The 24,465-nt window shown below is 37.5% G+C and overlaps 3 protein-coding genes and 1 long non-coding RNA gene across 6 annotated transcripts; all 4 read right to left on the minus strand.

Moving 5' to 3' along the window:
- Nucleotides 1-3,595: 3,595 nt before the first annotated feature.
- LOC119883350 (nuclear factor 7, brain-like) lies at nucleotides 3,596-5,804 on the minus strand. The gene is made up of 2 exons (XM_038693953.1): nucleotides 5,575-5,804; nucleotides 3,596-5,499 (listed from the first exon to the last, which is right to left on the minus strand). The coding sequence occupies exon 2, from the start codon at nucleotides 5,480-5,482 to the stop codon at nucleotides 4,100-4,102; it is 1,383 nt and encodes a 460-aa protein (XP_038549881.1). The 5' UTR covers nucleotides 5,483-5,499; nucleotides 5,575-5,804; the 3' UTR covers nucleotides 3,596-4,099.
- A 394-nt stretch (nucleotides 5,805-6,198) lies between these two features.
- On the minus strand, nucleotides 6,199-14,282 carry LOC119883351 (deoxyribonuclease-1-like). Of its 3 annotated transcripts, none has more exons than XM_038693956.1 (12): nucleotides 13,352-14,282; nucleotides 13,214-13,265; nucleotides 12,318-12,400; nucleotides 11,153-11,285; nucleotides 10,949-11,037; nucleotides 10,008-10,094; nucleotides 9,652-9,764; nucleotides 9,452-9,564; nucleotides 8,248-8,402; nucleotides 8,075-8,171; nucleotides 7,856-7,988; nucleotides 6,199-7,071 (listed from the first exon to the last, which is right to left on the minus strand). In XM_038693956.1, exons 4-12 carry the CDS (start codon nucleotides 11,231-11,233, stop codon nucleotides 6,965-6,967), a joined length of 975 nt encoding a protein of 324 aa, XP_038549884.1. In that variant the 5' UTR covers nucleotides 11,234-11,285; nucleotides 12,318-12,400; nucleotides 13,214-13,265; nucleotides 13,352-14,282; the 3' UTR covers nucleotides 6,199-6,964. The 3 variants fall into 3 exon arrangements, with proteins under 3 accessions (XP_038549884.1, XP_038549883.1, XP_038549882.1); XM_038693955.1 differs by having other exon boundaries at nucleotides 12,318-12,420; XM_038693954.1 differs by having other exon boundaries at nucleotides 12,318-13,265.
- Nucleotides 14,283-15,254: 972 nt separating this feature from the next.
- On the minus strand, nucleotides 15,255-17,351 carry LOC119883354. The gene is made up of 3 exons (XR_005440627.1): nucleotides 16,763-17,351; nucleotides 16,488-16,640; nucleotides 15,255-15,442 (listed from the first exon to the last, which is right to left on the minus strand). It is a non-coding gene; the product is annotated as an uncharacterized LOC119883354 (long non-coding RNA).
- Nucleotides 17,352-18,459: 1,108 nt separating this feature from the next.
- Nucleotides 18,460-24,140, minus strand: LOC119883353 (deoxyribonuclease-1-like 1). Its single transcript, XM_038693957.1, has 6 exons — nucleotides 23,969-24,140; nucleotides 20,803-20,888; nucleotides 19,887-19,981; nucleotides 19,412-19,498; nucleotides 18,911-19,014; nucleotides 18,460-18,570 (listed from the first exon to the last, which is right to left on the minus strand). Exons 2-6 carry the CDS (start codon nucleotides 20,881-20,883, stop codon nucleotides 18,479-18,481), a joined length of 459 nt encoding a protein of 152 aa, XP_038549885.1. The 5' UTR covers nucleotides 20,884-20,888; nucleotides 23,969-24,140; the 3' UTR covers nucleotides 18,460-18,478.
- Between the last annotated feature and the right edge of the window lie 325 nt (nucleotides 24,141-24,465).

The following is a 24,465-nucleotide window of genomic DNA, read 5'->3' on the forward strand; positions in this document are numbered from 1 at the left end:
AGCAATAAAGCATGGTCAATAGTGTCAAATGCTTTACGCAAATCAATAAACACACCCACTGTGTTGAGTTTTTGGTCAACTACAGCTGCAACATGTTCAACAAGGATGTGGAGCAGTTGTTCCTAAATCCATATTGGTGCTCACTTAGTACATCGTAGTATTTTTGAAAACTGGGGTAACAGTGATATAGGTCTATAGTTAGTGTTTGCTTATCTCTATAAACTGGAAACACCTTTGCCATTTTCATTTCATCAGGAAAAGTTCCAGTTAAAAAAGATCTATTTCAAATGTAGGTGAAGGGTTTAATAATACAGTGGATGACTTCTTTGATAAGCGCCATATCAATATTATTGCAGTCAGTAGACTTTTTATTTTTAAACTTTCTTACTACTTCTAAAACATCACTGTCACATACTCCTCCAAGAAACATCGTATTAATATTATTAAATGTAGGGCTGATATATTCATTATTAAACTTCCCTTATTATATCCAACGAGGGTTAAATGAAGGGCAACTGGACTTGGTTGAAGCTACTGGAATTATTATATAACACGCAATGTGGGAATTGCGTGTTTAAATAAACAGCTCAGGCAAACACTTGTCTTTCTGTGAATTTTATTCAAGTCTTCTGCAGAAGGACTCAAAACACATACGCCGTGTACATGTATGCTCGAATGAGTGAGGAGAGCTCCGTGAGCCTGTTATTTATCCAGCTTTAGGGTCAATCATATCATCCCACAGAGACACATTGTCCCTGAAGTCTGGATAACACAGAAAACAGAGATATTTTGACTGTTACGTTTACACAGATTCAGTGCCACATCAGAGATGAGGCTCCCTGAGTCCAGGGTTACATGTTTGGAATTCCCATTACACTCATTAGCCAAATTTGGACCAATATTAACAAAATACTGGTTAAAGGCATCAACAGTAGCCTCTTTATTTTCTACTGTTGTGTTATTATGTTTGATACACAATGGGAAGTCTCTGTCTTTATGATTTTTCATTACGTTATTGATGATCCTCCAAGTACCCTTTATATCATGTCTTTATTTTTGCAATAGCTGGTCATAGTAATCCTATTTTTGCTTTCTTAGTACTAATGTTAGTCTATATATATATATATATATATATATATATGTTTTTTTATACTGTTCCTCTTTTTCCTTGGTTGGACACTTAATAAAATCCATATATAGCTTGTTCTTCTTTTTACATGACTTTTCTAAACTCTTTGTCATCCAAGGTGACAACCTATTTTATTGTTTGTTTACATTTTTTCAAAGGACAATGATTATCATAAATTTGTGTAAATATTTACAAGAATGCATTATATGAATCATTAACATCTTTAACATGAACATTTTGCCAGTTATAATTTAATAATTCTATTTTCATAGCTCCAGGTAATTTTAATCTAACTAAATTTAAATTTTGTTTTCCCATTCTTAAATGTTACTAAAAGTCCACTTTTTGTTTTCACATTAGATTTGTTTATGAAAATATTATCAATCAATGAGGCACTATCTTTATTTATCGTTATTTGAGTTGGTTTTAATATTAATGGATAGAAACCTAAACTAAACATAGTATTAACAAATTCTGATATTTTAGTATGCTCATTAGATTTGAATAAATAAATGTTGAAATCTCCACAAACAAAGGTAAACTTTTCATTATGCTTCTCGAGCATCTCTGATATTGTCTTACTAAACTTATGTATACAGGAAGCTGGGGACCGATAAACACAACTTATTAACATATTTTTAGATCTATTGCCCTCAATTTCAACAGATAACCATTCCATCAAATTATCAATAGAAAATGTCATGTTAACAATAACTTTACATTTTAAACCAGACCTTACAAACAATGCAACACCACCTCCCCTTTTATTGTACCTATTCTGGGCAAACATTTGATATCCATCTAAACCATCCAACAGTTCTTTTTCTTCACTGATCCAAGTTTCGGAAATCGCTACCACACTAAATTTCTCCTTGAAGGTTTGCAAGTAACTTTTAATAAAAAAAAAATTACTTTGCATGCTCCTGCTGTTGAAGTGAATCAGTGAAAAAACCCTTTAGCCTGCTCCGGTGGACCATTAAGTTTTATCATTATTTTACAGTTCCTAGTCCGTGTAGCCTGTATTGTTTTCTCCTTCTTCAGAATCCTTGCTTGATGAGCAATCTCTGCATTCTTCTTGGTTAGATGTGCGTTCACAAACATATCTGTGCCCTTTAGTTTTTTTTGCAACTTTTAACAGCTCAATTTTATGTTTTCTACTCACAAATCAGATGATGATATTTGGTCTATTTTTCTGTTTTTGTAAGCTTGCATTCTTTTTTTGTGGGATTGTGTGACAAGCAGCTATAGTTTTGCTGTCCAATTAAATGTCTTTACTGCTGAAAAACTCAATAACTTGCTGCTCAAGTGAGAGTAGTTCACCTGGTGGTGCGTCCTCCCCTTCATTGTCTCCTGCTGTTATCCGTGCATAAGTGCGATGAGTAGTCTCAAGTCCAGATATCACCACATCAACCATTCTTGTGTACTGTTCCAGGTCCTCCACTCTTTTTTCCAGCGCTTCTTCTCATCCTTTTCTTTAATGATCGCTTTCAGTTGTTGCATATCTCCAATCAGACGCATTAGGCTTATCTGTTGCTGATTGTTAGTTGCTGAGACTTCAGGTAATTCAGTAGGCCTTTTGCTGGTTACCCAAGCACATGTTGTAAAAAAGTGCTTAGAAGGTCAAAAACCGCAGAAATAATACTGCAAGTTCAAGCATTACTTAAACATCTATGTGCAGATCATGAACAAACACTTGGATGTCAAGTTGTCTTTGAGATATTCGATAGATTGCAGAGCTGAACTGCACAGCCCTCCTAACCAGCAGCCATCTTGCCCCCATATATATAATATATAATATATATCACCTAATGTGTTTAAACAACTCCTGGCTCTTTTATCACATCATCCTCTCATGTAAGTGTTTTGATATTAGCTTCAGTAACGTTAGCTTCAGTCATTGACAGAGAAAGTTACCTCTCCCACGCTACCTCTGCTTATGGCTCCAGGTGAGTCTTCAGTGCGGTTTCTCATTCATTTCCCCATGACCACTTGGTGAAAACACTGGTCAATGTAAACTTCAAGGTCCTCCAAACACTCATCCTCGAGGTCCTCCAGTGTGGTTTGACTACTATTATTTGTTAATTGGCGGATTATTTATTTTAATGAAATGTTTGTTTAGCTGTGCACTGCCGTGTTTGAATTGCACCAAGTCTCACAAGATTACACAAACGCTTGCCGTGCCATCGCTTTATCACATCAAACAGAACATTGTACAAATATTTCATACGTATACTTTGTAATTACTCATTTTAATGTTGGAAACTTTATGATTTGGACTAGCATTTAAAATAAAGTTTTATTGAACACATGAAATTGTTTTTTTCAGTTTATACAAAGTAGTTGCTGGTTTTCACGGCTCCAATTTAAAATGACACATTATTGATTAAAGAAAAGGCTAAACATACCAAACTTAAAGAGCAGAAACTAAGTGAAATAATTTGTAATAGGAAAAGGTCGACAACTATGGAAGTTTTAATTGGACTTTAATATTTGTAACCCCTACAAATGTGTACAATGATGCGCAAATATTTCACTATCTGCAAATGTGTATTTTTACATTTGTGATGTATAAAATCATATCCACAAAAACACATGGTGATGTGTACTCACAAAACTGTATTTACACATTTGCAGATTACTTCCTGTCAATTTGTGGGTCATGTTACATGTGTAACTTTCTTTTTACACATTTGTGTAATTATGTCCAATGTGTACTGCAGAGATCTGTAAATATATACACAAATAAATTGTACAGATTAAATTGTGTGTATTTGCAAATAACACTGTATTTTTGTGGATATGATTTTACACAACACAAATGTTTTAGGTGGTGACATATTTGTCTATATGTTACAAAAATATCTTTGGTTAATGAGACAGCAGGGGGAGCTGGTGCAGCTGAACAGGTTAAATTCTGAGACTTTCCCCTTTAAGAAATAAACATAATGAATATAACCGTAATCTTTATCTCTAACTGCTTTGTTCTACGGTCACACAGACCTTCATTGGGGATATCTTCAGTTCATCCCCAGTTGTAATGTATGGAAACAGCCTCTCAGTGAAAGTGTGTGTGAAGGTGTGTATGTGTGTGTTAGTATCAGGATCACAGAACGACAGCTTTCCTCTGTTCCAGTCCAGATTCACTCTGATCCTCTGGGGCTTCGTCTGGACTCTTACAGAAGTGACTGGAGCTGGTGGTGACCGTGCTGAGTATTTACCTTTATTGAACCATATTCCCCATAATCCAGACTGTATGAGTCCCTTCCTCTGGACAGACTCTGCTAACACACCCATTTCCCAGTCTGTACTGTTTCCAACATCAACATCCCAGCTGTGAGTCCCTGACTTAAAGCCCTCAGAACCCAGAACAGACCAGTATTTCTCAAACCTCTCGGGATTGTCAGGAAGCTGCTGTCTCTCTCCTCGTCTCACGCTGGTCAGATCTTCAGACAAGATGAGTATTGGATGAGCAGTGTTTGGATCCAGAATCACAGGAGTGTAAGAGACCTCGTCATTGTTCCAGATGTTGAAGGTCAGGTTGCCCAGGTGTTTGGCCTGGTCTATCAGAGCTCCTGAGGGCAGCTGTGGATCATCCAGCAGGGGGCGCTGCTGGACTCTTTCCACTGCAGCTTTGTAGCTGAGCAGGAATGAGACGTCTTCAGCTCTCAGCTCCTCCTCTGTGGCTCTGACTGTGTCTGAAAGAGCTGCTATCTCTCTGCTCAGAGCCTCCATCTTCTCCTTCATCATCTGACTCTTCTGCTCCTCTTCCTCCCTCAGTGCAGCCATCCTGGCCTCCTCTTCCTCATCTAGAAACTGGTGAAGCTTCTTAAACTGCTCCTTAATCTGCCTCTCTGTGTGTCGAGCCTGGACCTTAATGTGTTCTGCTGTTTGATCAAACTTCACTTTAACTTGTTCACAAACCTTTAACTTCTCCTTTAAGGACTCCAGAGTTTCCTGAAGTTCCTTCTTGTGTTGTCGTGCAGCTTCATCGATGGGTCTGAATCTGTGGTTGCTGTGTTTTTCTGAATCTCTGCAGACGACACACACTGGCTGCTGATGGTCTAGACAGAAGAGTTTGAGTTTCTCAGAGTGCAGACTGCAGAGAGCCTCTGAAGCTCTCTGATCTCTCTCCAAAAAGAAGGCCTCACACAGGTTCTTCAACACCAGGTTACAAGGTGGGTCTTCCCTTGAAGATCTTTTCTTACAAACTGGACACTCACGTGCTTGTTTCTGTCTCCACCAGTTCATCAGACAGTCTTTACAGAAGCTGTGGCTACATGACAAAAGAACAGGATCTCTAAAGACGTCCTGACAGACTGGACAACAGAGTTCCTCCACTGACCTGGAAGCCATTTTGTCTCTGAGTGAAGCTGAAAACACAGAAAGGACAATCAGTCCTAGCTCCCCTCCCTTTCACCTTGAATCGTGTTTTTAGTCAAACTCACCTTCAGTGTGTGGAGCGTCAGCAGGTTGAAGCAGCAGTGTTGTAGTTTTCTTATTTTTTCTCCTGTAGCTCAGAAGAAGTCTTTAGCTTGGTCTGAAGGTGAGTCTGATCATCTCTTCTTCAGTCCGCGTGTCTCTCTTGAAGCTAAGTGAAGTGAAGAAGGGGAACAAACTGTTTCCTGGTTTATCTCTGGGTAGGCAGGTGAGGGGTGGAGCTTTTTCAGACCTCCTCTGTTGAATGTTGTCACTTCACATGGGTGTGTCCATTCCAAAGTACTGATTTACTGCTGACAATGTAGACGGATGGTGTTCACTGCTCTTAAAGTACTTAAGAACCCCTTTTTCGTTCCCTTCTCCTTTGACTCAGTTTTCACATCCCTCCCCAAACCCCCTCCTACATCCAAAAGCCACGGACCCCATTCCTCCTTTCATCCATCACCCCTCGAACATTTCCCCATCCCTGCATCATTTCGGCTCACCTCCATACCATGCAATAAACTATTCTAAATCTACATCTTCCCAGACTTGGTCTTTGTCAGTCAAAATCACATTAAACTTCGCCCAGCGTTCATGAGTCTCTTTTATACAATTATCAAAGTAAAAGGCCAATTGTTTAATTTAAACCGTTCTTTTATGTATGCTTATTTTATTTGTCTTTTATAGACACCTTGGTGTGTTACTGGAGAAACAGAAACACGCTGCAACAGTAATCCCACATTCTGGGATTATGTTGTCGATGTCTAAATAACAAACTCTTTTAAATAAGAATATGGGTAGCTTTTTATCAAAGTTTGAGATGAATAGCACAAACAACCACTGAATGAATGTTCAATAAAAAAGTGTTACAACAGACGAGTCTAGCGATGTTACAGGTTCAGCGGTAATGGTGAAAATTTGGAGGATCTAAACCTCCTTTAAACTCCGGGAGCTGGAGAACTAATCTCTCGTTCATAACGCATTCAACTGCTCATCAACATACAGATCAGGAGAATTTTGGAAGGGTGACCATTTCTATCAGGGCCCACCTGGATGTCTCCATTTTACATTAATTTACAGAATATGCATGTTTAAACATTAAGACATTTCATTTTGCCAATTGGACAAAAAGCTCATCATGAATACAAATGTCTAGAAAAAATATAATTTACACTTCTGACAAAGAATGTCCAGATTCTTTGTCATTTTGTATTCTCTGACTAGATGATGCTTTTAAAGCAGGTATCTTTAAACCTTTTTTATTTTATCAAAGTGTCACAGTAGATTTATTTGGAGGTTTTTTGTACTTTCTGGTATCAAAGCTGCAACACCCTCCAAATTATAATGTTGAAACAGTAAGACATCTTTAAAATTACTGGTTGATGCAACATCCTTTAAAGTCTGTTCTTCATTTGTTCAAACGTCTTCTCTTTGTTGGTGCGTCTGATGACTGTCCTCTGTTCCCTTTTGTTGTCTTCTCTTCTTCTGTGGTGCTGCTGGCTCAGTGTTCTTCTTCTGTGGTCCTGTTAGTGTTTAATTCACATTAACAGAACACAATTGAAATGTAAAGTAAATAATGAAAATTCAAACATTAAAAGCATTAATGGTGGGTTTAATTATTCTTCTGTCTGTGAGTATCACAAGCTGCTGTGAGTTTAGTTTCTGATGAATGTTTAAGGGAACTTATTACTGCACTGTAACTGTATTTTATTTTAATTTTATGTAGTAATTTTTTACCAAAGTTGTACATCTGATACAGATTAAGATTATACATAAACATACGTTTATGAAACAAGATTAAACCACTGGTTTCCAGCATTACAGCCTTACAAAGTGTTTGGTTGGCCTTCACAGATGTTCCACTACAAATACAATTCCCCACTAAACTTTTCCGATGATTTCATATATTAAAACTAGCTCCACTTTGAGCAGCTACAACAGTAAAATGCTGCTTTAAAATTGATGCATCAGCATTAACAATCTGTAATATAATAATAATAATTCATATTTTTCTTTTACTTGTGATATTTTGATATAATAATACTTCTGTATTTTTACTTGTAACTACAGTATTCTTAAATTGTTGCATGGTACTTTTACTTAATTAAAACATCTGAGTACTTCTTTCACCACTGTGCATCACAGTGTATTGATACTGTGATCGATCAAACTGAATTAAATGGAATCTAATAGAAGTGTGATCATGTATGATGCATTCATTCTTTTCATTTAATTATTCCACTCATGCAAAATGTGAAATGCAAAAAGGTGAAAGCCAAATATAAACACAGTATATGTGAGTGATACCTTTCTTCTGAGTTTTTCCTTTGGTGGATGTTGTCCTTGCGGGAACAGCTGTCTTCCTTTGTCTTGGTGCTTTCTGTTTCTTGTTGGTCTTCAGCTCCACCTCCACAGGGTAGTGGTCACTCACACCGAGGGTCTTGTAAAGCAATTAAAGAAATATTCTCAATACCCTGGCCCTGGTGTTAAACTGTAGTGATCAACACAAACATGAGTCACCCTTACTTCCTCATCAGTCAGGTTGAACGCTTTCTGGAAGTTGAAAGACTTGGCAGAGCCGGGGACGACGCCGTCCAGCATGGTCTGTCCATACACCACGATCCTGTTGATGCATCACAGTCTTTAACAACAATTTATCAATTACACAAGATAAAAATATGCAATGAGATGTGGCTTACCTGTCGTAGGTGTTGTCATTAAGGTTACTAGACGTTGTGTCGACATCATCAGCTATCAGCCAATGGTAAGGGGCGGAGCAGATGCGGATCGTATCCTTCTTCTTCTTGGAGAGATACCGTCCATCTGCATTAAAGTCCCCTAAAATCATTATGTTCTGCGAAAGAAATAATCTGTATAATAATGTCATGATAGAAACAAATCTTTTCGGGAATTTATTACTTCAATTATTTTATCATAAGTTGTTCTATAGATGCTGATGCTCATTCCTAAAGTTGGCATCCATTAAACACTAACTTAATCGCCCCTGAAAAACTTGTTTTGTTGACCTCCAGTGGTTTGGTGTTAAGTTAAGTTTAAAGTTAAGTCTTTAAATAACAGTACCAGGACTTTTGTACAGTGATTGCCTGTGTGTGTGTGTGTGTGTGTGTGTGTGTGTGTACAGGTGAGGGTCAGAATAACTCATGGTCCTGCAGAGCTGGACAGAAAATAATGTATTATCAGCAAAATGCAATTAAAAGTATCAAATGTACTCATTATTCAGTGTTATTTAATATAGTATATTATATTATTATTTTTTTCACTAACAATTCATAAATGCATTTTAATGTTGTAAATCATCAATTTATAGCCAATTTAAGAAACTTTCTAGACCACTGGCTAGATTAGTAGTTTAGTACTGCATCATATTATTTAAGGATATCACATTTTTTGTGTCAATTGTGTCAAGTAAAATATTTCCCCTTGAAATAATAAAAGTATGTCAAAATTGCAGTCGTACAGTTACTTGAGTAAATGAACATTGAGTTGCATTCGACAGCTGTAGAAACGTGGCTGTGATGAGCAACTTGAGTGTGAGAAAGAGACTGATAGTGTTGCCATGGAAGTCACAGCCTTTCTGATCCCACCCTGCATCCAAGTACGTCACAACAAAATTGCATCCCTGATACACTGAGCTGCTACACAGAAATAGAGCCCAAAATGTGACTCTGAGTTCAGTGTTTTGTAAGAATTTAGGTAAGCAAATCTGTTGTTATAGCAGCAGTGAAAAACATTCTGTTGTAAATTTAACCTGCTTTGAATTTCATTTGAATACCATGAAAAAGGTGTAATCGGAGTCAGGCAGTAAATTCTGAGTCACGAACGCAACAAACTCGTTCCACCCTCACATGTTTGGTTTGTACAGAGTCAAACTATCAAACCTACATCAGTTCCCCACTTCTTCCTGACAGCATCGACCACGTCATGCAGCTCGTCCAGCTCCTTCAACGAGTCCTCTGGCTTGGTGTGTACGGGGATCAGTACCAGGTCTTTCACAACTGGAATAGACAGACACAGTATACAAACAAACGAATGCTTTCAGACAAAAAGATATAATATTTACAGAGATTGTGTGGAGCACCGACCTGTAGTTGGACAGCTGAAGCGCAGAACGAAGGGCTCTCTGGCAAAGGCGTCCACATCTCCAACTTGATTATCTTCATACTGGTAACAATCTGTCAGCTTCACTTCATCCTTTCTGAGACACACACATATGTAACAAGACAGTGATATATTTGTATACGTGTCATGAACTTGCTTTGACAAAGACCATCTGTAATAAAAGCTTAGAGTGCCGTCAACCTCTCTTCAATACATGCTATATCATAACCAGCACCAGAGAACTACATGTGCTGCAAACATATGGCTACACTTCATAATGGCTTTTATTTTCGAGTGAGCTACTGCTTTAGAGGGTAGACAGTGAAGCTGGCTCTCGTACCTGTAGAAACAAACAAACTTCTCCTTGTAGGTGTCTCGTCCCAGCTGGCTGCTGGAGGTCATGGAGTAGGGACGGGTTTGGTTGGAGCTGAGGGGAAACAGAAACAACACCAAAGAAGAGTTCTATAATGTTACATGACGTTTGATTGTGTGTCAGATGTGTAATTACATTTTACTAAGTTTGTGGTTTTAAATACCACAACGACATGGTGGTGGTGACATTTTTTTGCACCAATTTACGGGGGAAATGTCATTTTTATATGAAGGGAAACTATATTCAAATTGTATTGCAGGTTTTCTTATTGTGCAAATACACCTTTCTCAAAGCATTTTAATTTGTTAATTAATATTTCTTGGTGCAAGTTATTTTTCAGAACATTTTTAACAAATGCTTTCAAGTAATGGGGGAAAAAAATCAGCCACTTCAAAATGTGGAGGGGACATTTCCCAGCGCCACCAGTGTAAATGACATCTATCATCATAGTTAATATTTTCTAATTAGCACTAAACACAAAGTACAGCTGAAGAAGAGGGGGATGTCATTGGTTTTGTAGGTATTTATTTAGTCATAAACTTAAGTAAAACTGTTTGACCTGATGATGATTTTAATGAGTTCATGTGTTGAAGTTCCAACTCCCAGACAAACTGAAAGCTATATCATCAGTATTTCCTCTGTTAGATCAAAATGTTTCTGTTAACATTACAGCTACTCAGCCTCTTTATACTTGCTGGCCTGAAATTAAGGCTCTGCCAGACATCATTTAGTTTTTTTTATTCAGGCGTGCTCCTTGTCTGTCATCATGTTTCTTTTACTAACAAATCAACCGCACTTTTTTTCAATTATTTGGGGCTTCATTATAATATTCTAAGTTGTTAAATTGTGGAAAACAGAAATGTTTAACATGTAAGAAAAAAAGAGCTCATGTTTCACAGAGAACTCACCTGTTGAGGTCTTGAAGTAACTTCTCCATGGCCTTACCGCTCTTATCCACCACCTCCAGAATCACCACCACACTGTACTGAGACATGATCTAGAAGCAACACAACATGTTGTTTTAATGCTACGCATTGCACATAGGCCTACTGGGTGAATATGTTGTCATTATCATTAGTGTCCTATCAATAAAGTAATAATCAAGGCGTTACCTTGGTGAGGGTTTTGACGACAGCCTGGTCTGCGGTTTTCTTCATTCCCAGGTTCTTTGCATTGAAAGCAGCTATCTTCATTTTTCACTTCAGGTGATTTGTGATGTTTTACAAGATGAATAAAAGGAAAATGCTGTACAAATTGAAAAAAATATATAGATAGAGGGAGAAAATGGGGAACAGATGCAAAATAAAAAAGAAATTGAGGCATGTGAAACTAAAAAATCAACACTGATAAAAAAACACTGCAGCTGGTTTTGTTGGAAGTGAAAATGTCGGCGTGACACTTTAACAGTAAATCTAATCTAGGTCAGACCTGTGATAATGGCCTCAGCATACAGCAGAGGTGACTTTATTTATAAAGATAAGAGTTGAAGTGAAAAGGGAATCATGCAGAAAACATTTTTGAATATTTGTTTTACAATCAACCTTAATCAAGTTGAGAGGAAGTATTATGCATAATGAGACACTACCTCCACATGCAGGTAGGAACATCATCAGACTTTAAAAGATTTCACTTTAACTTCTGTAAGATCACGATTTATTTAACACGTGTCTTCAAGCAGTTTTTTGTTTTTGATATAGGTATGAAGGGCTGAATGCTTTTTTGAAACCTTAATAATGCTTGGTGGAGGAAGAAGTCCTTAAAAAATACCACAATTTGAAAATACTGCATTACAATAAATACAAGTAGGATTTTAACATCACAGCTAGTCGAGCTGGTGCAAATTTAAACAACTTTATGGGCATTTTCATCTCATATTTTACAAGATAATGGCATGTTTGGTGTTAGCTTCTTAAACCTGTAAAGTAACTAGTAACAACAGCTGTTAAATAAATGTGGTTCAGAGGGAAAAGTACATTTTTCCCTCTGAAATTTAGTACAGTAAAAGAACAAAGTACTTCATACCTAAGTTCCCTTAAAACTGTACATTGTGATGATTAAAAAGAAATACAACAACAAAGAGCAATTCAGTTTCATTTTGCGGTCTTTAAAATGAAACTGAACTGAAAGCAGTTTTTTTTCTGTAAGTACTCGGATTTCCATTCAGTCGAACGCGGACAAAGTTACTAGAGGTTTTATCAAGTGTAAAATACCAAGTAAAAACAAAGATTCAAAAGTACTTTTCAGTCCAGAAAAGTGTAGAAAGTAAAACAAACTCACCAGTCTGTTTGAAGTGGCAGCAGTTCCTATCAGCAGACAGAGTGATACTGAACTCTGCTGACAACAGGGCAACTGAAGAAGCCCTGAGAAACAGGAAGTGTCTCTGTTGGCCACAAAACTGGTATACACACACATCAACACACACACACACACACATGCACAAACACACACACAGCATGCTGCAATCTATAACACACCAAACAGTCGCTTTACGTTATCAAGACATGTAAGTGTTTCCTGCCTGTAAGAGCTGCTGGGCCTTTACCTTAAACACCACAGCACTCTGCTGTCTGCAAACTCTGTAGAAAACAGATTATTTGGCAGTTTATTTGACTATGGCAATGGTTGCCATGCAGGTGCTGCTCTTTCTAACTCAGTGGTGTGTCCAGACTTGTTTGACACACACATCTGAATAGCATCAACCTAGCATTGCCATTTCTTTGTCTACTTTATTTACATTATTAACATTAAATAACATTGCAGCAGCCTATCTTACAGTTTATTACATTCATGTGTTTAAAATTTTAATTCAAAAGATAAATAGATCTAAACAACCGTACATATGTAGACCATATATATATGTTTATTATTCAGTCCTCAAAAATAAATTATGCCTCCAAAAGCAGGTTACATACAAAAGAAAACAATGCAAATGCAGTCACAGTATGAAGCACCAACTTCATGGATTAAAAGAACAAATTAAAATAAGTAAACATGTGTGGACAAAATATTGTATTGAAGTGCAAAACGTCAAATACAATAAAAATCTCTTCAACACGATAAGCCTACTATTATTAGTTACCATCCTGAACATTTAGAACAATTCAACAACAAAGTATTTTGGGAAAATAAAAACGAGGCTCAATTTGCAGCACACATTGTTAACGTTAACTCACTGTGTGTGTATCCAAACGGGAACACTAAAGATATCCCGTTGGTCTCTGAGGCCTAATGGCAAACAGCATGATATGAAGTGTTATTAGTTTAATTCGGCGAACTTAATTTTCACCATTGTAAACAAAAACGTGGCTCACCTTCCGCAGTCTCTCTGTATCCAAGGCAACAGTAGCCTATACTTCCTGCTTCTTGTACGAGTTTATCTGTTCACGCAAGTGAAGATTTTTAACGCGACATTTTACAAAATATTTTATTGAGGGGGAAAAAAACATTGACGTTCAAGCTCATAGGCTATATTCATTAGGCCTGCCTTAAAATCGGTTTGGTCTATAGGCTTATTATTTGATTCAGTCAAGTAACTTCCTGGTTACACACATCGGACAGATTAAAAATTAAATGCGGTCAGTGTTTCTTATTTATGGCTTGAAAATCGGATCAGGTCTATTAGATTTTTGTGCTAAAAAAAACTAGGCCTATATGGCCTACGGTCACCGGAAAAGTAGGTTTTGGATTAAAAAGCAGGGGCTTTAGGAGTAGCATCCACCAGGCCAGGTGTACCGGACCAGGCGGGTGCTGATCGCCCAGGAGGAGAGGACGATACCTGTCAAGGACTCAGGCTGGCCAAGCAACGGGTAATCAGATAACCTCATGAAGTTGGTCGCAGTGAAGCCTCTGGTGTAGGCCTACCGCGACTTTTTCCAGCGCTTCTCCCAGGTTGTCTGTATTTTCTTCCCTTTCCATCTCAGGTTCCTTGGGTTCCTAAATAAACTGCATTACCCAGGGGGCACCACGTTACGCTCACCTGTTCCCCTTCTCGCCAGCTTGCTTTTCTCCCTGTCGGCAGCGTGTCTAAGCAACATTAACCTCACAAAGCCTGGCTCCAAAACGGCGCAAAGAGCAAACCAATAGAGTCAGATGATAACACAACAAAGCTTAAGGTAAAATCCATCCCTACCAGCTGCTAGCGTTTGTGACCCTAAAAGTAGAGAGCATCCAAAGAGAAAATAGCCTACTACAAGGACGGAAGGTCTGCCTCATCGGGTCCTTTTGCTAAAACATGTTCAACTTTTCACGAAGTCGATGCAGTCTTCAATATCACCTTTGTGGAAACCGACCAATAGCTGCCTGGATGGGGCGGGAACACAACATTATCATGACTATCTTGTTGCTGCTGTTTACATTCTCCCAGGCAAAATTTAAATTACTGCAGAATAATTTCCTGCGTGAGCACGTGTATGAATATAGCTTATGGCTATTTTGTATTTTATTCTGTATGTTCCCATATTTTAATGTAGCCTAGCCTATATTTGATTATCTGTTATGTTAGATTTCTGTAGCATGAAGGGATTCATTTCGTTGTACAACCTTATAACATGATAAATGAATTACCTTGATCCTTAATCAAAACTAAAATGTATTCCTTCATGAAGAAATATGCATGTTTGCTTTCTTTCAGAGAGAAGATCATTATAAATTTCACGTGTACACAGCTGTATCTGGACGTTGTCAGTTTTGCATAAAGACTGGAGGCAGGGGGAAACAGCTAGTACCGATACAGCCAAAGTTTGATAATACACCATACACCTCAAAAACATGATGTATCATGTTTGTTTAATCTATAAATGAACAGAAATGTAAAATCTATAAGTGGTTTTATGAGGAGAAACTATGAGCTGCTTTTCAAAAAGTTGTTGTCACTCTGCAGTTTCGACATTTTACTCGAAGTCACTGCTAAACTGTGGAAACAATTACTTCAATATGTGGTTAAAAACTGTACTACAATATGTAAGATCGTATTGTTGCTGATCCCTATTAAGTGTAGGTCATATCCCTGCATCTGTGTTTGATTTTATTAAACAAGCCACATGTCCTAAACTTACAATGGACAGTTTATACCACAAGAGGTAAAAGATATTTGTGTAATTTGAGTAAACCAAGCCTTTAAAAACAGCCATGTTCTCTTTTGAACAACTAAACACAGCAGAGAACTTTTCAATGAAACAGAAACAGTCTTTATATAAAAACAAAGAAAGCACAAAAAAACCTTTCATGATTAGTTTATTTCAGATAATACAAATCCAAAGCCATAAGCAATATGAGGATGATTATAAGTAAGTAGTGATATAATGCTGTATGTGTTTAGGCTAATGTGCTCTGCCATGCATCTGCGTATGTGTCATCATCTTGAGGTTATCGTTGCAGCTGTAGGGACATCCTTCCTTCTCTGACTGTTAGTGGTTAATTTACAAAAAGACAAAAACAAACAGAAAAAACTGTTGAGTCAAGTTTTTTTTTTTTTTTTAGAGAAGCTCAGTCAACATCTGAGACCAGCAGCCATAATTAAAGCTCCTGACTTTGATGACCCCTTGTGGCAGAATTAAAAAACGACAGCATTCACAGGCTGAAACAGACAAACAAGCAGCTTCTTGTATTTGTTTCCCCAAACTTGCGGTTTGGATTATAATTCACAGGCAGTGGTAAAATGTTACTAAGTGCATTTATTCAAGAAAGTACCTACAAATATGAGGTTCTTTCACATTTCATGCCACACAGTATTTCAGTACTACTACCTGTAGTAGCCTAAATATATTTACATACATTTTTGCTGTTAAAACCTGCATGTTTTTGCTTAAACTTGCAATAACTGAATTATGTGTTGACCTCCAGTATTTACAGAGAAACATGATCTCTCTCTCTCTCTTGTAGCTCTGTTTTTAGTCTCCAGCTTATGAGGGAAATACCTAAATGATCCAGCTAATCGCTAATTGAGTCTGTCGGCTGTTTGCTGCTGAGCAGGTCGTGTACTGTGGCTTTTTCAATGCAGAACTTTTACTTGTAATTGAGTACTTTTATAGTGCGGTATTGCTATCTGAATACTTCGTCTACTGCTGATCATAGGTAATATTTTTGTAATGTTGGAAGTGCTGCATTTATGTAGGATCCAGGTGTTGTAGGGAGGTGATCAGGTTGGATGGTCGCCGTACAAAAACACGTGCCTTTGAGGATCGTATCCTCAGTCCTGCATGTGGTTAGTTTTAGTCAACAAAGGCACTTTAGTTAGGTAAGGTTAGTTAGAGTAAGGCTGTGGTTTCGACTACCTGTTTATACAACAAACACTCCTGCTCATTATAAACTTTATATGAATTAAACTAAGACCATGATTTTTTGATGATAAACTCATTGTAGAGTGTCTAAACAGACAAATGACACAGACACAGACACACACGTGAAGGAATCAATTACTGATACAGTTTCGTTAAAATAAAATACTACCGTTCTTCTTGTTGGGTGTCTTCTGGGCTCATCTGTTTGATGTTAATCCTCTTCTTCTTCATCGTCATCGTCATCATCGTCATCATCGTCATCATCCCCGTCCAGCTCCTTCAGCTCCACCTCCACAGGGTAATGGTCACTGATGTCTTGAGTCTGAGAGAAAACAAGTCAAAAATCTCTTTTCAGACCAGTAAGGTGTAAAAATTACTTTAAATGTTTTTTTATTAAAATTTTGTAACTACTCTGAGTCAAAACCTCAATGCAACGTGTCTTACTTTGGCATCAGGCAGATTATAAGCGTTCTGAAAGTCGAAAGACTTTGCTGAGTTGGGAACAACAGCTTTATACATGTCATCACCAAACACGATTGTTGGCAGAAAATGTAGTCACAATCTGATGGCGGCGCTAGATGAAAAGTCATGGGCTCACTAAAGTCATTAAGATTCATCCTCTTAGGATCAGAAATATTGGTACCAAATTTCATCGCAATCCATCCAATAGTTGAATATTTCAGTCTGGACAAAAGTGGTGGACCAACAGAAGAACCGACATTTCAATCCCTAGAAATATTTTATGATGTGTTTCACTGCTGTAAACACTACATAATAAATTCCACTTACTTCTGTTGTGTTGTAAGTTCAGTAAAAGAAACTATATTTCCTCAGTTGACATGAAGTTTAATGTCTTGTAGTTACAAAACAAGATGTAAAGGTACCTGTCATAGGTGTGGTCAGTATTGTCACTTGTCGTGGTGTCGACATCATCGTTTATCAGCCACTGGTACGGAGGAGAGTAAATGAGCAGCTTTTTCTTCTTCTTCTTGGGGAGGTAACGTCCATCTGCATTAAAATCCCCCAAAATCATAATGTTCTGCAGAAAAACATAAACATAATTATCACCACAAACACCATCAGTAACATAAAAGTATAACAGTCAATTGTATTTAAATCCTCCAGAGTCATAAGTCAACAGTTAATATAGGAAATATTCTGGACATTAAGTAATGTATATTATCCACACAGAAGTACAATAACAAACAACTGATTCATTTTGGATCAGATTATCTACCAGATCTGCAGTAATACTGTTTATAGCCAATAGCCATAGCCTCCCCACATCAAGTCTGACATTTGGGTTTGCTCCTATCCGCATACTACCAAACTAAACTCAACGAAAAAGAAACATGCCCTTTTCAGGACACTATACTTTAAAGATAATTCTGTAAAAATCCAAATTACTACAACAAAACAGTAGGTTAGGTTACAGGTCACCAAGGGTCTCTGCTCACTTGCGTGAATGTGCCTTAGGCATGTTGCAAGGAGGCATAAGGACTGCCGACGTTGCCAGGGCAATAAATTAGTATTTCTGTACCATTTAGATGCCTAAAAAAGCGCTACAGGGAGACAGGCAGGACAGCTGATCCGCCTCGCGGTGAAGACCACATGTAACAACACCTAAACATTCTGAAAATTCTTAGAAATTGCTTCACAATTATTTTCTATGTCAAACAAACAAAAAAAATTATATGTAATCTGATGATTATCACACCCCACAGCTCTGCAGAGCTTGTCAGCTTCTTTTAGCTCATCGTTTTGGTTTTATGGCCCACAACTTTATTGTTTGGTTGCCAGCCTGCTCAGCAGTCTCTTCATAATTCCTTTGTTGAAGAGGGAGAGAAATTGTATTTGTGTACTGTGGGGATTGAACACAAATTCCCCTAATTTAGAGGCCTGTGCACTGCTGATTGAGCTTCTAACAATTAGTTTTAAACTATAATTTGACTATGTTCTAGTCGGCATCTAATGGCTTAAACAAAACTGGGCCGATGCCAATTTTACAGTATTTGCCAACCCCTGTTTTAAGGAATGCAAGTTTAAAATGCCAGTAACAGCAAGTAGATTTGTAGTTAACAAATTTTAAAATTTTTGCTACAATACTTTATATTTATTCTATTCTTTCATTATTAACCCACATCAGTGCGCCATTTTGCCTCACATCTTGACCACATCATCCAGAGCGTCCAGCTCTTTTTCCGCATCCTTTGGTTTGGTGTGGACTGGGATCAGCACAAAGTCCTTTACAACTGGAAGCACAAACACACCCAATAAAGCATGGCTTAGCTAGTGGACACACACACACACACACACACACACACACACACACACACACACACATGCATTTGTACTTCTGTTCTTGTGAGGACCTTTATTGACATGAGGCATAGAGCCATACCCTAATATTTAATGACCAACCCTGATCCTAACCTTAACCTAATTCTAACCTTGACCTTAAAACCAACACCTCCAGACAGTCCTTTGAAGTTGTGTGTCCCTAAGTAAAGACCCAGCAAAATGTCTTCACTCCCCCAACATCTAAAACTGAAATTGGTCCTCACAAAGATAGGCGTTCAAGAACACCCCTACCTGTATTTGGACTCTTGAACCACAGAATGAAAGGCTCTCTGGCGAGCACGTCTTTTTTTCCTTCTTTATACTGGTAGCACTTGATCACCTTCAACTCATCCTTTCTGAGATAGAGACACACACACAGTGGCTAGCGAGATAGTTTCACATATATGGACTAGATTGTAATTTTGTTGCTCATAATCTCAATTACTGTATATTATAGTACATCTAATCAAATCGTTCCCAATAATTAGTAACCATATTCAAAGAGACGTCTATTTGAGACACATTCTGAAATATTTGATTGTATTTCACCTATAGGTGGTGCCACAGCAGCATGATCAAATTACAACTACAACTTTTTTTTATGAAATGTTTTATTACGTCAACAGATTTCGAGGATTGTGCAGATTTGGCAGAGGTGAGTCGTGTCAGACATGTGAAAATTAATGACACTGCGATGAACAGATACTGATTTAGTTTTATTTTTTCAGTGGGGGTGATTTATTCACTTCTTACCTGTAGAAGAAGACAAACTTCTCCTTGTAGGATCTTCGTCCCAGAGATCTACTGCACTTCATTTTGAATGGTTGATGTCTGTTCTTTCTGTCCAAAAACACAAACAAATGGAACTGCGACACACAGCTTTTCTTGATAAATGTATGTTAAAGTGTGAATACTCTTTGAAGCATTTAAGTAGTCTCACTTGCATTAGAAAAATAGACCTTTATGACAGCAGCTATTTTGACTTACTCAGTAGCAGCCGGTTTCACAAAGATACACCTTTACTGTAGTTTAGATCTAATCAACAGTCAGACTTCAGATAGATGTGTTAATGCATCTGTTGCACAAAGCTGTCTTCTTCAAAATCTTAAGCAGGACTAAATTTCTATAAGTGATGTCATCTCATTATGTTGGTAGCATCTGCTGCTCAGCTGTTTATCTCCAAAAACGCCCCTGGGAAGCACTGTATCTGTCCATGTGGAGAACTCACCTATCGTTGTTAAGTTCTGTGAGGAACTCGTACATGACCTTGCCACCCTGACCCATCACCTCCAGCAACACCACCACGCTGTACCGAGACACAATCTGCAACAAACAAAGCCAACACACCTCTAGCTCATATAATGAAACAAAGTATGAAAAAAACACCAGCGTTACATATTAGTTTAGAACAGACTTAGAATTGAAAGTGGAAGATGTATAGAGATGAATACAATAGAACAATAAATAAACATGTTTGAAAGAGCAACAAGAACACAATAGAACTTTTTCACAGCAGTAATTTGACTCGTCACAGGAGAAGGAAAAGCCCGGGTGTTACAACATTAATGATGAACTCTGTTCTTTTGACCAGTAAGCCGTGACTGTGAGCCAGTGAGCCAGCATGAACAACACCAGGACCCTGAAACGTGAGCAGCTAAATGGAATTCAGACATCATTTTTTCATTATTTTTAGATTTTCATGCCAAAATGTCTTCAGTGAAAAAGGTTAATAGAAAATGAATACTAATATTTAAGAGACAGAGCCAAATACAGTAATAATAAAATGTGTTTGTAGGAGTAGCATTTTTTTTAAAGATGTCTGTGAAGGTTCTCAGTCATCCAGGTCATAGTTATCCAAAGAAGGTTGAGGTCAAGGGCAACTGGACTTGGTAGAAGATACTAGAAGACATTTTTTCTTCAGTTCTGACTCTTTTAACAACAATACATACTTTTTACAGAAACTGTGCAGGTGTCCCACCAAATCTGAGCTGATGTCACACAGTGTGGTAGTCATATGACAAAACATAGCTCCTTTTTCATTGTATTTTCACACAGTGTGAGCATCACAAAAATATGAAATATAATAAATCAATATACTTAACATCAGGGATTTTATCGCACCCTGATCCAGCACTGTAAGTTACCTTGATAAGATTTGTCCGCACAACATGATTATTGAGTTTGTCCAGTCCCAGTTTCTGGACATTGAAGGCTGCGATCTTCATTTTTCCTAAAAAAAAAACAAAACAATATCCACATAATTTCAGAGATTTAAACAAGACAAGGAGTCTACAGCCATGCTAGCAGCTGTGGGGCCGTACTTATATATTTGTATTTAAGATAAATGCAAACATGAGCATACTAACTGGCTCAGAGTGAGAACAATAGCATGCTGATGCAGGTATGTTTACCATGTCTAACATCTTAGTTTAGTGTGTAAAAATACTAACATTTGCTAATTAGCATTAAACATACAGCTGAACCCACGACCCTGTACGCAGGATAAGCGGTTGACGATGGATGGATATACAGCTGAGGCTGATGGTAATGTCATTTGTTTTGCAGGAATTTGGTCTTAAACCAAAGAAATGAATGTGTTTACCAAATCTTCACTTCAATACCAAAATATATTAACCTCCTGGTGGCGCTAGAGTAAAAGTGAGGAGCTCCGTGGACCACAAATATCTGTACCAAATTTAATTTTAATCAATTAAATAGTCAAATATTTCCGTCTGGACCAAAGTGGTGGACCGACCATCAGGCCAATAAGATAAGATATAGAAGAAAAAAGAAATGGGCCGCAGATGAAAAAGGAAAAATAGGGAAGCCACATCAGTAGTTGACTTTATCCAGCTGTTCAAAGATACAACAAGAATCACATGAAAGTCTTCTATAATATCAGGAAATATTTGGTGGAAAGGAAAAGTACTTCATAGTGAGGAAATAAATTCCTTCTAGTAAACTGACTCATTTCCTGAATAAAAGTCTTGAGGAAAATATTTCCTACTTGTTAGGTTGATTTCGTTTTGTCTTTATCTATTTATATATTAATGTTAACCTTTGCACAACATTTCCCTTAATACACAGAGTAGATGTATAAACATCATACTGTTAATACACATAACATCATTCTCACAGATCTCACACATCTCCCCCAAATCTTCCACCTTCACCCAAGAAGAAATCATTATAATAAACATAATATTATAACAATGTCTTTACATTAGCTACCATATTATATCTCTGAATTACTCTGCTCTTATCAATCTGTACACTGTCTGTGGTTGAAAGGCAGGGAACTGGAAAACAGTGTTAGGGCACTAAAGTACTTATTATTGTTATTTTATACATGTGTTGTCTTATACATACCTACACAGACATACATGTGTGCACATACACTTACACAATACACAGAAATACCATGAAAATAAATCTTTTGCAATTCACATATCCATGCGCAGACCAAGAAAAAAAAACATATGTAGATGTACAAATCTGGAGTATCTGCTAACATGCTCAAACAACCCCACAAAAAAACCTAATGTGTTCATCTTTTTAACATCCCAGTAAATGCACATAAGAAGTCCTGAAGAAAAAAGGAGTGGATTGTGATACTTTCATCATTACAACCTACAAAAAAATTTTTTAATGTCAGTCCAGCAGGTTTCCCGCCAATACATCACTCCATGGAAATCATGCAATAACAGGAAAAGTCAGAGAAATGAAATATCTGCTAGATTAAAACGTATTTTTAGCACTGAAAGCTAGAAGAAAACTAGTACAAACACAAAAATACTCACCAATCTGGTTGAGGTGAGCAAAATCAAATGTTTAAACAGCAGGGAACAGCAGTGTCCACAGACAGATGTGACTAAAACTTCCTGCCAAGAGTCTTATTTAACTGAGAGAGACCGGAAGTGTCTCTGCCAGCCAAGAAGTTGGCGCGCAAACACACAGAGTCGTGTCATAATCAATGTCTGACAGTGAATCCATGCAATATCAACAAAAAAATGTGGTGAGACAAATAATTATTATTCTTTCCTGCCAGTTCTGTAAGCAGTCGTGGAATGTAACTGAGTATGTTTACTCAAACTGTACAAAGATCTGTGTTCAGGTACTTGTACTTACTATACTCTACTACATTTCAGAGGGAAATACATGTATTTAACAGCTAAAGCTCCCAGTTACTGCTGAGATTTTACATAAAAATACTTGACAAAAGCAGCTGGGGCTGCTTGTCATGTTTCTAATCTCTGTGAGATGTTCGGCGTTTCACCAAAAACACATTTCCCCTCTAAACTCAAAAGGTTTCATTACAATATCTGTCAAATTAGGGTCAAATTATCCAATAATTCAGAAAAAAGCAAAACTGACAGTCCAAAACATAAATTTGTGTTGAAGGGCTTTTTCTTTTTCCTCTTCTTAATCATCTCACAGCCCCTCAGAGGGCCACATGAGGGTAGCGACCCATAGGTTGGGAACCTTTAACTTGTAATGGAGCAGGCTTTATTTTTTAGTAAGTGTTTTTTTTATGCAAACTAGTAAATATGGCTGTAAAATAAAAAGAAAGTCAGAAACTACAATATTTATCCTCTCAGATGTAATAGTGTATGAACTAGTCAAATTGAGTCAAAAACTTCTGAAATGGATGAATGTGAGAACAAGACAATTAAATTTAACTTCACTGTATTAAATTACAAAGATTAGATAGATCATGATAAAGAAATGAGTTGGTCATGAATTAAACTGATTATGAGGTTTTACAGTGAGGATGGATGTCTCGTCAGGTGGAAATTGATTTGTTTAAAAAGTGGCGGGAGGAAACCGTCCAACGATTTGAAATTTAATTTCCCTCCTTGCTGCCCACACACACACACACACACACACACACACACACACACACACACACACACACACACACACACACACACACACACACAGAGTTACTGTTACTGCATGTTTCCACGATCTTGCAGGAAGACAGGAAGCTCCTTCCTGGATGTTTGAAACAACAGAAATAATCCTGTTCTCCTTTGTCACAGACACTAATACTGTGACTAGCTGATAAGAGTTATTATCCTAAATGTGTACAATTTTGTTATTTCTGCTAAAGTCGTGCTGACTTGCTCTAATAAAGGAACAATTTCAGTGTATTAATATCATTGACACATGACTGGTAGACAATGTGGAGGTTGTCTAGGTTGCATAAATCTGCCAAATAAACACAGCAGACAGAAAGTACAGTCAGTCACTGCTCCCCTCCCATCTCTACTAACTTTCACTCTGAATGGTGTTTTTAGTCAAACTCACCAGTGTTGAAATGGCAGGTTGAAGCAGCAGTTTTCTACTTTTCTCTCCTGTAACTGAACTTAGAGGAAGTTGTTAGCTTGGTCTGAAGGTGAATGTAAACGTCTGCTTTTCAGTCTGCATCTCTCTGTAGTGAGTAAGGAGAACAAAATGTTTCCTGGTTTGTTTCAGGTGAGTTAGGTGAAGGGTGGAGCTTTGTCAGAACTGTTCTGCTGAATGCTGTACAGGTAAAAGAGGGGCGTGTCATTACATTTACTCAAGTACTGTGTTCAGGCAACACCATATCAATCTACATCTGTCTGAGGCTCAGAAAGGTCAAATTATCCAATAATTCAGGAAAAAGCAACAGTCAAATAAATTTAAATTTGCTTGGCAGGACTTTTGTCTTCTTTACTCTCCCATTAATCATCTCATGACCCCTCGGAGGGTCATATGAGGGTAGCAACCACTAGGTTGGGATCTGTTTACTTGTAATTGAGCATGCTATTTTTAGTTTACAA

The sequence above is a fragment of the Micropterus salmoides genome, unplaced genomic scaffold, assembly GCF_014851395.1.
Source record: "Micropterus salmoides isolate LMB-PRFRI ecotype aquatic unplaced genomic scaffold, ASM1485139v1 Ms_hic_scaffold_3, whole genome shotgun sequence".
NCBI lineage: Eukaryota > Metazoa > Chordata > Actinopteri > Centrarchiformes > Centrarchidae > Micropterus > Micropterus salmoides.